The sequence below is a fragment of the Amblyraja radiata genome, chromosome 11 (assembly GCF_010909765.2).
Source record: "Amblyraja radiata isolate CabotCenter1 chromosome 11, sAmbRad1.1.pri, whole genome shotgun sequence".
Classification (NCBI taxonomy): domain Eukaryota; kingdom Metazoa; phylum Chordata; class Chondrichthyes; order Rajiformes; family Rajidae; genus Amblyraja; species Amblyraja radiata.
Genome location: NC_045966.1, coordinates 1,740,638 through 1,756,611, shown reverse-complemented (window position 1 = coordinate 1,756,611; position 15,974 = coordinate 1,740,638). Strand labels below are relative to the sequence as shown.

Sequence of the window (15,974 nt, the reverse complement as noted above, 5' to 3'; positions counted from 1 at the left end):
GGTGCGGGGCTGAGACGCTCCCGTGTGGGCGGCCCGGCTCCCGGCTGGAAGGCGCTCCCGTGTGGACGGCCCGGTGCGGGGCTGAGACGCTCCCGTGTGGGCGGCCCGGTGCGGGGCTGAGACGCTCCCGTGTGGGCGGCCCGGTGCGGGGCGGAGACGGTGCTCCCGTGTGGGTGGCCCGGTGCGGGGCTGAGACGCTGCCGTGTGGGCGGCCCGGTGCGGGGCTGAGACGCTGCCGTGTGGGCGGCCCGGTGCGGGGCGGAGACGGTGCTCCCGCGTGGGCGGCCCGGTGCGGGGCTGAGACGCTGCCGTGTGGGCGGCCCAGAGCGGGGCTGAGACGCTCCCGTGTGGGCGGCCCGGTGCGGGGCGGAGACGGTGCTCCCGTGTGGGCGGCCCGGTGCGGGGCTGAGACGCTGCCGTGTGGGCGGCCCGGTGCGGGGCTGAGACGGTGCTCCCGTGTGGGCGGCCCGGTGCGGGGCTGAGACGCTGCCGTGTGGGCGGCCCGGTGCGGGGCTGAGACGGTGCTCCCGTGTGGGTGGCCCGGTGCGGGGCGGAGACGGTACTCCCGTGTGGGAGGCCCGGTGCGGGGCGGAGACGGTACTCCCGTGTGGGCGGCCCGGTGCGGGGCGGAGACGGTGCTCCCGTGTGGGCGGCCCGGTGCGGGGCTGAGACGGTGCTCCCGTGTGGGCGGCCCGGTGCGGGGCGGAGACGGTACTCCCGTGTGGGCGGCCCGGTGCGGGGCGGAGACGGTACTCCCGTGTGGGTGGCCCGGAGCGGGGCGGAGACGGTGCTCCCGTGTGGGTGGCCCGGTGCGGGGCGGAGACGGTACTCCCGTGTGGGCGGCCCGGTGCGGGGCGGAGACGGTACTCCCGTGTGGGTGGCCCGGTGCGGGGCGGAGACGGTGCTCCCGTGTGGGTGGCCCGGTGCGGGGCGGAGGCGGTACTCCCGTGTGGGTGGCCCGGTGCGGGGCTGAGACGCTGCCGTGTGGGCGGCCCGGTGCGGGGCTGAGACGGTGCTCCCGTGTGGGCGGCCCGGTGCGGGGCTGAGACGGTACTCCCGTGTGGGTGGCCCGGTGCGGGGCGGAGACGGTGCTCCCGTGTGGGCGGCCCGGTGCGGGGCTGAGACGCTGCCGTGTGGGCGGCCCGGTGCGGGGCTGAGACGGTGCTCCCGTGTGGGCGGCCCGGTGCGGGGCGGAGACGGTGCTCCCGTGTGGGCGGCCCGGTGCGGGGCTGAGACGGTCCCGCGTGGGTGGCCCGGAGCGGGGCAGAGACGGTGCTCCCGTGTGGGCGGCCCGGTGCGGGGCGGAGACGCTGCCGTGTGGGCGGCCCGGTGCGGGGCGGAGACGGTGCTCCCGTGTGGGAGGCCCGGTGCGGGGCGGAGACGCTGCCGTGTGGGCGGCCCGGTGCGGGGCTGAGACGGTGCTCCCGTGTGGGTGGCCCGGTGCGGGGCGGAGACGGTGCTCCCGTGTGGGAGGCCCGGTGCGGGGCTGAGACGCTCCCGCGTGGGTGGCCCGGTGCGGGGCTGAGACGGTGCTCCCGTGTGGGAGGCCCGGTGCGGGGCTGAGACGGTACTCCCGTGTGGGTGGCCCGGTGCGGGGCGGAGACGGTGCTCCCGTGTGGGAGGCCCGGTGCGGGGCTGAGACGCTCCCGCGTGGGTGGCCCGGAGCGGGGCTGAGACGGTACTCCCGTGTGGGCGGCCCGGTGCGGGGCGGAGACGGTACTCCCGTGTGGGAGGCCCGGTGCGGGGCGGAGACGCTGCCGTGTGGGTGGCCCGGAGCGGGGCTGAGACGGTACTCCCGTGTGGGCGGCCCGGTGCGGGGCGGAGACGGTACTCCCGTGTGGGAGGCCCGGTGCGGGGCGGAGACGGTACTCCCGTGTGGGAGGCCCGGTGCGGGGCGGAGACGCTGCCGTGTGGGTGGCCCGGAGCGGGGCTGAGACGGTACTCCCGTGTGGGCGGCCCGGTGCGGGGCGGAGACGGTACTCCCGTGTGGGAGGCCCGGTGCGGGGCGGAGACGGTACTCCCGTGTGGGAGGCCCGGTGCGGGGCGGAGACGGTACTCCCGTGTGGACGGCCCGGTGCGGGGCGGAGACGGTGCTCCCGTGTGGGCGGCCCGGTGCGGGGCTGAGACGCTGCCGTGTGGGCGGCCCGGTGCGGGGCGGAGGCGGCGGCGACCTGAATCCGGGGCTCGGCCGCGGGCCAGTGGACGACATCGTCGGGAGCTCGCAGGTCACAGGCTGGTGCCTGTTTTCCGGAGCTCCCGTGGCAACAACTGCGTCCGCTGGACTGGAGGGCGGCAGCTTCGACCACCCCCGGGCCGCGGAGCTTGAACTGCGGGACTGACTTACCATCGCCCGGTGGGGTATCGCCTCAGCGCAGAGGGAGAAGAGGAGGGAAGAGACAGCAACCCTAAGACTTTTGCCTCCATCACAGTGAGGAGGTGCTTGGTGAACTCACTGTGGTGGATGTTAATTTGTGTTTATTGTGTGTTGTTTATTATTATATGTATGGCTGCAGGCAACGACATTTCTTTCAGACCGAAAGGACTGAATGACAAATAAAGGATTCAATTCAATTCAATTCAATTCAATTAATTTTTTTGTTGTTGAAAGAAACAAACCTTGATGCTGGTCTTGTAGTCTTAACTCCATGGGAATTATTAATTGTAGCGTTATTTTCATTTGTTGTTTGGTGGTTTCCAGCGCCCACCTCCTTCATACCATCTTCAGAACGTGCCTCCACCACTCTGTCCTCAGCAGTTAATGGTGTGTTACACAGCCCCAGTGGATGTGGCATGCCAGCGTTCTGTACTGTGGCCACTGGTGGCCCCGAGTCTCTGGGCTCAAGGTGCATGGTCTGCTGCCAACTAGCCCGCATCGATTGCTGCTCCTCATCCCGGTGATGGTCTGAAGCTACATTTAGAAGCTGTGTCACGGCCTGCGAACTCTCCAGACTCGACTGCACTGTGTCCTTTGTACAAACAGTCACATCCGCTCTTTCCTGGGCATTTACAAAGGCAGTGAGGAATGACAGGTTGTTATGCAAAATCACATCTATATGGACATAACAATATGGAAACAGAACATTACAGCACAAGAACGAATGGGCTCTTGGCCCCCAATGTCTGAGTCAAACATCATGCCAAGATGAACTAGCCTCCTCTGCCCACGCAACAACTATATATCACTCCATTCCAAGCTTCTTAAACATTGTACTGAAAAATTTATAAGAAACTATATAAAAAGGATTCTTCCCAATCAATTTAAAATGGAATATTTATAAACTGAAAGATAAGTTCAACGTCACCTATCCATGTTCTCCACAGATGCTGCCTGACCCGCTGAGTTACTCCAGCACTCTGTGAAATGTCACCTATCCATGTTCTCCACAGATGCTGCCTGACCCACTGAGTTACTCCAGCACTCTGTGAAACGTCACCTATCCATGTTCTCCACAGATGCTGCCTGACCCACTGAGTTACTCCAGCACTCTGTGAAACGTCACCTATCCATGTTCTCCACAGATGCTGCCTGACCCACTGAGTTACTCCAGCACTCTGTGAAACGTCACCTATCCATGTTCTCCGCAGATGCTGCCTGACCCGCTGAGTTACTCCAGCACTCTGTGAAACGTCACCTATCCATGTTCTCCACAGATGCTGCCTGACCCGCTGAGTTACTCCAGCACTTTGCATCTTAACCAGCATCTTTGTTTCTAGACAAATATAGTTATTTTCCCAATAAAAACGAAAAAAATATTTCTTGATGGACAGATCCGTTTAGTGGTACTAATAAATGACGTGATTAAAAAGACCCAAGCTAGTTTAAAAAAGCCCATTAATTTTAACCACATTTATGATATTTCTGCACTGATTAAATTGACATCGGTTGGAAATGATACTATTTATCACCACGCAGAAACGGTTTGCTTTTGGCAAATATGGTGTTATCTAATTTTCCTCTATCAGTGGGTTCCAGACAAAATAAAACATTCATACTTTTCATTAATCTTTGCAACTATTCATGAGCACCAAGAGCCCTCTCTCCTTTTTCATTGTCTTCGACATTCATTTTGGAGTCTGGAGAGAATTCAATACTCTTCTAGTACCAGGTCTTCTGAATGTTTAAAAACACTTTAAATTAATTTCTTCAGTTTGATCTCTGCCATTGACAACTTCAGTTACTGCATGGATTTTGAAAACTAGAGAAACTACCTTAGCTAGCTACAAATTCCCTAATGTCATGCATCATAATCCACGTGACAATCTGCAGGAAAAGAACAGCCGTCAGAAACATTGCCGCGGCTACAAGCTACCTTGCTGTGCTTCTGTTGATTGCATTCCACATGTACGTTTAGCACCTGCGGCTGTTTACCCTGTCACAAACAAATTGAGATTGTTGGTACACAAATAACAATTAAATCCCATAATATAGCAGTTTACACATAGATATCATATCAACTGTTTCTTTATAGGCTTATAGAACAAACAAAATAGATCCTCAAGTTTCCCCCCCCCCCCCCCCATTGAGATCTCATTCAAAAGATAATGACAGGTAACAGCTGCATGGAGTAACATGAAGGAGACCCTTCCTTGCACCAAGGCAAATTCCTTGTATGTGAATACTTGGCCAATAGGCGTATCCATTCATTCATATAGTGTGTTCAAGTGTATTGTCATGTGCACAAGTACAGCAAGGTACAGATACAATGAACATTTTGCTTGCAACAGCATCACAGGCGAACATTTTTTTTAAATCCAGTTATAAAGAAGTTATACATAAATTACACAAAACTCTAAAAGAAAGACTGTGCAGCAATAAACCAAGCGTAAAGTCTTAATTGGGAGATGGTCCATAGTAGTGCAAGAGACTTTAGACTTTAAAGATACAGCATGGAAACAGGCCCTTTAGCCCACTGATTCTGCGCTGACCAGCGATCATCCCCTACACTAGCTCTATCCTACACACTAGGGACAATTTACAATTTTTACCAAAGCCAAATAATCTACAAACCAATTTAGAAGCATTAGAGGGGATCTGCACTTTAGTCTGTTGAACTGTTCACATCTGCACTTTAGTCTGTTTAGTCTGTTGAACTGTTTTGACTGTTCTTTTTACAATCCATGTTCTCGAGGTATCTAAATCCAAATTTTATTAGTTATTTATGTTATGACATCGGTTGGAAGCTGCACACCCAAATCTCGCTGCGCTAATGTGCAATGACAATAAAATATATTATTATTATTATTATTATAGAAACATATAAAATTCTTAAAAGGATTGGACAGGCTAGATGCAGGAAAAATGTTCCTGATGTTGGGAGAGTCCAGAATAAGGGGTCACAGTTTAAGAAAAAGTGGTGGGCCATTTAGGACTGAGATGAGGAAAATCTTTTTCACCCAGAGAGTTGTGAATCTGTGGAATTCTCTGGGTGAATTCGAAGGGCCGAATAGCTTAGTCCTGCACCTATTTTATATGTAAATCAGTATGACTATTACAATGAACTTTGATTTATTAAAGATGTTTCTGATATAGATTTGATAATGACGAAACATTTTGCTAAATTACCTTTGGAATCCATTTCCCTCCCAGCCACTTGCCACAACTGGGGCACTGTGGAGGTTTGTGCCTGGTGACGTATGTAAACAAACAGTTTGGATGTGGACAAGTCCCACGGCCTCTTCGTGTGTACGTTGTCTTCTGGGCAAAGATGGACTGTACAGAATACCACAATGAGACACAACATTAGTCACATGGCAACATTCCAGCAATCTCACTTCTGAAGTCAGAAATAATACGTTAGCTGGATGACAGCAGACTGTTGTCCTTTATGCCCTGTCCCACTTAGGAAACCTGAACAGAAATCTCTGGAGACTTTGCGCCCCACCCAAGGTTTCCGTCCGTGCGGTTCCCAGAGGTTTTTGTCAGTCTCCCTAATGGTCGAAAGTGGTTTCCTGGTGGAATAAAACTGGGTGAAAAAAAGGTCTTACCTTCCACTACCTGCAACCTCCGGCAACCACGTGCAACCTCCGGCAACCACCTTCAACTAGCATCGCAACTGGCTTCAACTAAAAAATTACCGATTTTTAAAACGGCAACCTATTTTTAGTCGCGGCCAGTTTTGAGTTTTTTGAAATAATCGCCGGAACATAGAAGAAGCGAAAACCACTTTCGACCATTAGGGAGACTGACAAAAACCTCCGGGAACTGCACGGAAACCTTGGGTGGGGCGCAAAGTCTCCAGAGGTTTCCGTTCAGGTTTCCTAAGTGGGACAGGGGCATTACTTTACTATACTTCAGCTTTAATACAACAGTCTGTGCCAATGTTACTCACCCCTTGTTATCTCAATCTCCTATTGACACAGTAGGAGGCCATTTGGCCATCAAATCTATGCTGGCTCGCACAGCACATCTTACCTCATAAGGTCATAAGTGATAGGAGCAGAATTAAGCCATTCGGCCCATCAAGTCTACTCCGCCATTCAATCATGGCTGATCCAACTCTCCCTCCTCCTCCATTCTCCTGCCTTCTCCCCATAACCCCTGACACCACTCGTCTCTGCAAAGGTTTCTCTCTCACATGCCAACCAACTTGCCCCCGATCATAGGGGCATCTCCCACCTACTCCAGGGGCAACTTACAGATGCCAATTACCCTGTCTCTGGGATGCAAGAGGAACCCAAAGCACTTGAGGGGAAAACTCTGCAATCACAAGGAGATGTGCCAAGTCAACAGACAGCACCCAAGATCAGGATCTAAAGCCAGCTCCCCGGAACGGTGAGGTAGTAGCTGTAAGCACTGTGCCACTTTGCAGACGTTAACCTTAACCCTATATATATTGACCAGAAAGGGGCTCCGTTTTTGCTTTAGTTTTGATTAATGTTGAACTAACACAAATCATCACCAAGACTAATTTTAAAGATAGACACAAAGTGCCGGAGGAACTCAGCGGGTCAGGCAGCATCTGTGGAGAACATGGATAGGTGACGTTTCAGGTCAGAACCTTTCGAGGAAATTGAATGCAACATCTCCAAGTTTGCGGATGACACAAAGCTGGGGGGCAGTGTTAGCTGTGAGGAGGATGCTAGGAGGCTGCAAGGTGACCTGGATAGGCTGGGTGAGTGGGCAAATGCATGGCAGATGCAGTATAATGTGGATAAATGTGAGGTTATCTACTTTGGTGGCAAAAACAGGAAAGTAAGTAGACTATTATCTGAATGGTGGCCGATTAGGAAAAGGGGAGATGCAACGAGACCTGGGTGTCATGGTACACCAGTCATTAAAAGTAGGCATGCACGTGCAGCAGGCAGTGAAGAAGGCAAATGGTATGTTAGCATTCATAGCAAAAGGATTTGAGTGTAGGAGCAGGGTGGTTCTGCTACAGTTGTACAGGGTCTTGGTGAGACCACACCTGGAGTATTGCGTACAGTTTTGGTCTCCTAATCTGAAGAAAGACATAGAGGGAGTACAGAGAAGGTTCACCAGACTGATTCTTGGGATGGCAGGAGTTTCATATGAAGAAAGACTGGATAGACTCGGCTTGTACTCGCTAGAATTTAGAAGATTGAGGGGGGATCTTATAGAAACTTACAACATTCTTAAGGGATTGGACAGGCTAGATGCAGGAAGATTGTTCCCGATGTTGGGGAAGTCCAGAACAAGGGGTCACAGTTTAAGGATAAGGAGGAAATCTTTTAGGACGAGATGAGAAAAACATTTTTCACACAGAGAGTGGTGAATCTCTGGAATTTTCTGCCACAGAAGGTAGTCGAGGCCAGTTCATTGGCTAGATTAGGAGTTAGATGTTCCCCTTGTGGCTAAAGGGATCAGGTGGTATGGAGAGAAGGCAGGTACAGGATACCGAGTTGGATGATCAGCCATGATCATATGGAATGGCGGTACAGGCTCAAAGGGCCGAATGGCCTCCTCCTGCACCTATTTTCTATGTTTCTATGTTTCTTCAGCCGTCACCAATCCATTTTCTCCAGAGATGCTGCCTGACCCACTGAGTTACCCCAGCACTTTACATTTATCATCAGTATAAACCAGCACCTGCAGTTCCTTTGGTATGGTGAGCGTGATGCATCAGAAGAGAAGAAAGAATCGGTGTTTTGAGTTGTTTGAGAAGAAACTGCAGCTGCTGGAAAATCGAAGGTAGACAAAAATGTTGGAGAAACTCAGCGGGTGAGGCAGCATCTATGGAGCGCAGGAAATAGGCAACGTTTCTGGTCGAGACCCTTCTTCAGACTGTTGCAAGCGTGGGAGTGCGGGAAGAAGAAAGGAAGAGGCGGAAACAGTGGGCTGAGGGAGAGCTGGGAAGGGGAGGAGAAAGCCGGGACTACCTGAAATTAGAGGTCAATGTTCATACCGCTGCGGTGTAAACTACCCAAGGTGCTGCTCCTCCAATTTACGGTGGGCCTCACTCTGGCCATGGAGGAGGCCCAGGACAGAGAGGCCGGATTCAGAATGGGAGGGGGAGTTGAAGTGCTGAGCCACCGGGAGGTCAGGTTGGTTAATGCGTACCCAGCGGAGGCCTATGCTTGGTCTCACCGATGCAGATCAGCTGACATCTAGAGCAGCGGATGTAATAGATGAGGTTGGAGGAGGTGCAGGTGAACCTCTGCTGCACCTGGAAAGACTGCTTGGGTCCTTGAATGGAGTCAAGGGGGGAGGTAAAGCGACAAGTGTAGCATTTCCTTCGGTTGCAAGGGAAAGTGCCAGGAGAGGGAGTGGTTTGGGTGGGAAGGAACAAATTGATCAGGGAGTTACGGAGGGAATGGTCTCTGCGGAAAGCAGACAGGGGAGGAGATGGGAAGATGTGGCCAGTGGTGGGATCCCGTTGGAGGTGGCGAAAATGTCGGAGGATTATTTATTGTATGTGACGGCTGGTAGGGTGGAAGGTGAGGACAAGGGGGACTCTGTCCTTGTTACGAGTGGGGGGGATGGGGAGTGAGAGCAGAGTTATGGGATATAGAAGAGACCCTGGTGAGAGCCTCATCTATAGTCAAAGAGGGGAACCCCCGTTCCCTGAAGAATGAGGACATCTCCGATACCCTGGTGTGGAACATCTCATCCTTGGAGCAGATGCGGCGTATACGGAGTTATTGGGAGTAGGGGATGGAGTCCTTACAGGAAGCATGGTGGGAAGAAGCGTAGTCCAGATAGCCATGGGAGTCAGTGGGTTTATAGCGCATGTCGGTCAGTAGTCTAGTTGCCTGCGATGGAGATAGTGAGGTCAAGAAATGGTAGGGAAATGTCGGAAATGGTCACGGTGTATTTGAGTGCAGGATGGAAGTTAGTGGTGAAATGGATGAAGTCAGTGAGTTGTGTGTGGGTGCAGGAGGTAGCACCAATGCAGCAGAGCTAGAGTTTGGGGGATAGGGCCCTCCTGGTACGCCTCGAACAAAAATTCAAACAGAAACTTCACACTTCAAACACTATCTACCATATAATAAGCTGTATTCCACTCATGTAGTATCACGGGAACAGAGATGGGGCATTTTGCTCAAGCATTCAATCAGATCAAGACGCTGCCACTGAGCTTGGTGTGCCTGCCTCTACAGTGCGTAAGTGCCACTCACACATTCAACAACGTTCACACGGTTTTAGAACAAACAACTGATGAACCTCTATTAACATTTCAGAAGAGTTCAAAGCTGCAACCATGCCGTGCACTGCAAAAATGTTTTTTTCCCCAAGTTAAATATGGAAAGGCCCAAATCCAAGATTACATCATCTCTCCAGTCCAGTGAAGTTGGTTACAACTACAGAAAAGGCAACATGTAACAGTGATCCCATAGTACATTTTTTTGCTCAAGTTGTTTTGAAATTTCCTTAAACATTTCAGCTCGGAGCTAAATGTTGTAGCAATTCCAGCTGTCAATTCACCTTAGTTTTGCTATAAGATTAGACAAGGAATTTTAAACATACTTATATTAAGCACTTCGTGATGGAATTTAACTTGGCACATTAAATCAAAGATGAAAAGTGAAATTCAGCATTGGTTATTGGAGAAATCACAATTAGAGAGGAAGTTGTGGAAAATAACAGATTCTTTCAAAAGGAAATGAGATAAACACAGGCCAGAACTGGGATACTTGGTGGAGCAGAGAGGCTGACATGAGCGAGCTGGAACGTGGGGAAACCAGTGCAGGAGCAGCAGCCAACAACTGGCCATTAGTCCACTCCCGCGCTGCATACTCACAAATCCTTAATTCATCCACTCGGCCCATCGAGTCTACTCCGCCATTCATTCATGGCTGATCTATCCTCCCCTCTCAACCACATTCTCCTGCCTTCTCCCTATAACCCTTGGCATCCTCACCATTCAAGTATCTGTCAATCTCCACCTTAAAATTACCCAATGACTTGGCCTCCACAGCCTTCTGTGGCAACGAATTCCACAGATTCCTCCTCATTTCCTTTCTAAAGGTATGTCCTTTGGAAGTCAATGAAGAGATTTTTATCGTGAGTCTGGGCTGGAGTGGGGAACGTTCATTCACCGTGAGTCTGGGCTGGAGTGAGGAATGTTTATTCACCGTGAGTCTGGGCTGGAGTGGGGAATATTTATTCACCGTGAGTCTGGGCTGGAGTGGGGAATGTTTATTCACCGTGAGTCTGGGCTGGAGTGGGGAATGTTCACCGTGAGTCTGGGCTGGAGTGGGGAATGTTTATTCACCGTGAGTCTGGGCTGGAGTGGGGAATGTTCACCGTGAGTCTGGGCTGGAGTGGGGAATGTTCACCGTGAGTCTGGGCTGGAGTGGGGAATGTTCACCGTGAGTCTGGGCTGGAGTGGGGAATGTTCACCGTGAGTCTGGGCTGGAGTGGGGAATGTTCATTCACCGTGAGTCTGGGCTGGAGTGGGGAATATTTATTCACCGTGAGTCTGGGCTGGAGTGGGGAATGTTCACCGGGAGTCTGGGCTGGAGTGGGGAATGTTCACCGTGAGTCTGGGCTGGAGTGGGCAATGTTCACCGTGAGTCTGGGCTGGAGTGGGGAATATTTATTCACCGGGAGTCTGGGCTGGAGTGGGGAATGTTCACCGTGAGTCTGGGCTGGAGTGGGGAATGTTCACCGTGAGTCTGGGCTGGAGTGGGGAATGTTCATTCACCGTGAGTCTGGGCTGGAGTGGGGAATATTTATTCACCGTGAGTCTGGGCTGGAGTGGGGAATGTTCACCGTGAGTCTGGGCTGGAGTGGGGAATGTTCACCGTGAGTCTGGGCTGGAGTGGGGAATATTTATTCACCGTGAGTCTGGGCTGGAGTGAGGAATATTTATTCACCGTGAGTCTGGGCTGGAGTGGGGAATATTTATTCACCGTGAGTCTGGGCTGGAGTGAGGAATATTTATTCACCGTGAGTCTGGGCTGGAGTGGGGAATGTTTATTCACCGTGAGTCTGGGCTGGAGTGGGGAATGTTTATTCACCGTGAGTCTGGGCTGGAGTGGGGAATGTTCACCGTGAGTCTGGGCTGGAGTGGGGAATGTTCATTCACTGTGAGTCTGGGCTGGAGTGGGGAACGTTCTTAGGTTTTCCTTCCTAAATTATTTGTGTTTGATTCTAACTCTATGTTCTCAGGACCATTAATAGCCTTTTAATTCCAGCTACATTTCATAAACGGAGTCTAATTTCACCTATTTCTAGAGTGGGATACAAAGTCACTAGTAGCCAACCAGAAAGAGTCCCCTTTATTGCCGCTCTTTGCAGTCTGCCATCCAGCCATCCTTCTATCCATGCTAGTGTAGTGGTCTGTGTATCAGCTGACGCCACACGAGTATCTGCCCTTTGATACCAGGGGTTCTCATCTTCTTGAGCGGCCTCACTGGCAGCACCTTATCAAAGGCCTTCTAAAAATCCATGTAAACAACATCCACAGAATCTACTTTGTCTATCCTGCTCTTTACTTCCTCAAAAAATTCCAACACGTTTGTCAGCCGCGATCTCTCCTTCACAACCCATGGTGACTTTAGCCTATTTTATCAAGTGCTTCTATGTACTCAGGAACCTTATCTTTAATTATGGACTGTAAAATCTTACCAACTGCTGCGTTCAGGAGAACCTGCCTATAGTTTCCATTCGTACACAAAAATGCTGGAGAAACTCAGCGGGTGCAGCAGCATCTATGGAGCGAAGGAAATGGGTGACGTTTCAGGCCGAAACCCTTCTTCAGACTGATCAATATAGTTTCCATTCTTCTGCTTTGCTCCCTTCTTGAAGAGCGGAGTAACTTTCGCAATTGTCCCGTCCTCTGGGACCATTCCTGACTCAAGTGATTCATCAACGATCACCACTAATGCCTCCCACAATCTCTAAAGCCGCAAGCTCTTTCACAACCCTAGGGTGTAGTCCATCTGGTCCACGCGACCTATCCTAGACTTTACAAACAATTGGCTTGAACTCTAAAACGTCTGATGCATGAGTTCGTCACTAATCCCGACAGTTAGCACTGTTCAAAGAGTACATCGGGATGAAACGAAGAAAGCTGAAACGGAGCACTCTAAGTGGTCAAAGTTCTTTCTTAAATATGGATTCTTTGACTTTGGGACAGATAATGAAGGGATGCAAATAAGAATCTAGGAATAACTGCTCAAAATTAGTGATAATTGGTGACTGTGGAGGGAATACATTGGCTTTGATCTTCATACCTATGGTTCATCGCCAATCCACAAGATATTTGTAAAATGGCATTATTGTGAGTGTGTGGAAGATGAGAAGTACACTTGGTTTCCTACCTGTTTGCTGCTAATACCAATAGTTTGTTCGACAGCACAGTGGCTGGTGAGGCTGGCAGCCAGCTTGCTCGGGTTGGACAACACAGCTATGACAGGAGTAGTCTCTGCTGCCTGCTGCTCACTGCAGCTAGTTACACATTCTGGCACATTGTCACTTGTACTTATCAGTGTTCCTTCAATGACAACACAAGGCGAGTCATAGGGATGAGTTAATTCCAAAGAGGTCTTGCTGCCGCCAAGTTCTGCTGCCAGTTTATCGTCTCCAGAATTAGAGAACTGAGTCAGCATCTCCTGCATCGTTTCCGTGTGAACGAAGGTGGTCTCGTCGGTGATTCCGTCGATGGCAATGCTCTCCTCTGTGTTCTCCACATGGCAAGCGTCTGCAAGCGTGCCGCTGACAGTAAAGAGACTCTGTATCGAGTCGTGGGTGATGGTCTGCCAGACGGAATTCCCATCGCCTCCCCGCGGAGTGGGAGACTGCGCAAGCTGCCGACCATTTCTGTCGCCCGGTAAATTGGAGGTAGGAATTATGATGTAGTTGGAACGGGGAAGTATCTTGCGGAATCCTGGAATATCGGCAGGAGGGACAGCAGCTGATGCACTTATCAACTTATCGTTCTGCGGGCCAAACAAAAAGAGTACAAGATTATTTATACTGTAAAAAAAACGTATTCAAGATGATGGAAGTCTGCGAAAAATGTAATGAATAGACCACCAGACGAGGCAACGAATACACAAAAACAAAATGTTTCAGTTACAAACAGCCTTTCATCAGAGTATCTGCAGATTCGTATTTAACAGATCAGATAAACAGAAATAAAATCCAGCAGTTTGAAGAAGGGTTCTGACCCAAAACATCACCTGTTCCTTCCAACATGCATCGCTGGGGGCTGGCTGCATTCATCTGCAGCCTGCGTGTGTGGAGCAGACCAGCAAACAGCGCAGCAGCACGTCATTTTCGACTGCGCTGTCCTGGTGGATGGGTAGACCTCACGGCCCTCGACAACAGCACATTGAACTGGCTACAGCGCCTGGAGGGCGTTATACAACCTCTGCTGCCTCAAACACAAGAAGAAAATCTGTTCCTTGTCTCCGGAGGTGCTGCCTGACCCAGAGTTGTTCCAGCACTTTGTGTCTTTCTTCGATAAACCACCATCTGAAGTTCCTTCCGACACATAAAATCCACTGTGAATGGCTCGATTGTAATTATGTACTATCTTTCCACTGACTGGTTAGCACACAGAAGCTTTTCACTGTACCTCAGTGCACGTGACAATAAACTAAACTAAGCATTGACGTTTGCAGATGTTACAACACAACCCAGCGCTGACGAACAACTCCTGGGACACTGCTTTCAGAATGGATTTTACAAAATACATATTGGCCTGACAGATTTCATAAGCAGCACATTATTAATTGGAGGTAAGTGAAAGCTTTTACCGGATCTATTCCTTCTTTTTCCAGTTTTGCCTTTTCAAGATAAATACTCTTCTCTGCAACACTGAGACGCCGCCAGCTTTCACTGATTTTCTTGTTTATCTCACTCCGTGGTAAGTTAGGAAAGTCTTGCTGTACTTTTAAATGGGTGTCATAATAGTAGAGCAAATAAGCTGGTCTAAAATACAAAAATAAATATTTTAGAAGCACAGTCCCGCATATAAACGCACCTTGATATTACAAAGAACATGTAAAATATGGGGAAATTGTTTTGCCGACCTCATGGAAAAAAAACAAGCTCAAATTATCTCAAGCAAAAAAAGAGGCAAAAATGTAAAACTATTAAATCTAAGCAAAATAACCCCAAAATACTTGGGTATTTGTAATGGATTTCTTTCCTGGTTGTATGTTTATATCGATGATTTGGACATGAATGTACATGACACAATTAGCAAGGTGGCATTGTAGATGGAGAAGGTGATTATCATAAATTGTAGTAGGATCTTGACCCTTATCTGTTTATTTGCACCTTATCAGTTTATTTATTCATGTGTGTATATATTTATATAATGGTATATGGACACACTGATCTGTTCTGTATTCATGCCTGCTAAACTCTGTTGTGCTGAAGCAAAGCAAGAATTTCATTGTCCTATCTGGGACACATGACAATAAATTCTCTTGATTTGACTTGATCAGTTGAGAGTTTATTGTGTATTGTGTGTTCTTTTTTAAGTGTATAGCTGCTGGCAAATTCATTTCACTGCACCTTCAGGTGTATGTGACAAATAAAATTGACTTTGACTTTAGTCTTACAATAGCAAAGTCATTCTTCCTGCAGAGTTTTAACAAGTGTAGGTGTTTCAAATAACAATAAGTGCATTTTTGTTACTGGAAGCTAACAATACTGCAGGCTGTTAATTATATTATTTAATAGAGTATACTGCACAAGTGACAGTAGAAGGCATTGCTTGTCCATTTCCACAGCATCTGTGGAAAATATGAATAGGTGATATTTCACATTGGGACCCTTCTTTGGACCTATCCATGTTCTCCAGAAATGCTGCCTGACCCGCTGAGTTACTCCAGCACTTTGTGTCTTTTCATGTAATGACTGCACACACCGTTTTACATTCAGACGGTACTGCTTCAGAATTTCCTTCAATCGAGAGAAGAACAAGAACATAGAAATGAGACACATTGACAATAGTCAGAACTATTATATTCAGAATATTGAAGATTGAACAAAGCCTTTTGGATGCAACCATTTCTGTTTACCTGGGCTTCTTGCCTTTCTTAGTTCCATCATCACTTTGATCTTTCCATTTCTTTTTCTTTTTGGGCTGGAAACTTTTAGCGTAGCTGTAGCAGCCTTCAATCTCTTCTGTTACTAATGTTATCTCAGCTCCATCGTATGGGGCATCCATTCCTTCGGTAAAGATATAAAAGATTGGTAACTCGCTATGGAGAAATTATGTTTTTGTTGTTTACAGTTGAGTTGACTGTCACGTGTACCAAGATACAGGGAAAAGCATTTGATTGAATTGAATTGAATTGAATCCTTTATTTGTCATTCAGACCTTTCGGTCTGAACGAAATGCTGTTGCCTGCAGCCATACATGTAATAATAACAAAACACAATAAACACAAATTAACATCCACCACAGTGAGTTCACCAAACACCTCCTCACTGTGATGGAGGCAAAAGTCTTAGAGTTACTGTCTCTTCCCTCCTCTTCTCCCTCTGCGCCGAGGCGATACCCCACCGGGCGATGGTAAGTCAGTCCGCGGTTCAAGCTCCGCGGCCCGGG

The 15,974-nt window shown here is 49.6% G+C and overlaps 1 protein-coding gene across 2 annotated transcripts in view; it reads right to left on the bottom strand.

Moving 5' to 3' along the window:
• Positions 1–15,590, bottom strand: part of hmgxb3 (HMG-box containing 3) — a 68,536-nt gene extending 52,946 nt beyond the window's left edge. For both annotated transcript variants that reach the window (XM_033029197.1, XM_033029198.1), the window contains exons 1-6: positions 15,442–15,590; positions 14,167–14,341; positions 12,727–13,344; positions 5,564–5,710; positions 4,311–4,370; positions 2,617–2,996 (exon numbers count right to left, since the gene is read on the bottom strand). In XM_033029197.1, coding sequence (XP_032885088.1) covers positions 2,617–2,996; positions 4,311–4,370; positions 5,564–5,710; positions 12,727–13,344; positions 14,167–14,341; positions 15,442–15,590 — 1,529 coding nt within the window. The remainder of the gene's footprint in view (positions 1–2,616; positions 2,997–4,310; positions 4,371–5,563; positions 5,711–12,726; positions 13,345–14,166; positions 14,342–15,441) is intronic.
• Positions 15,591–15,974: the final 384 nt, after the last annotated feature.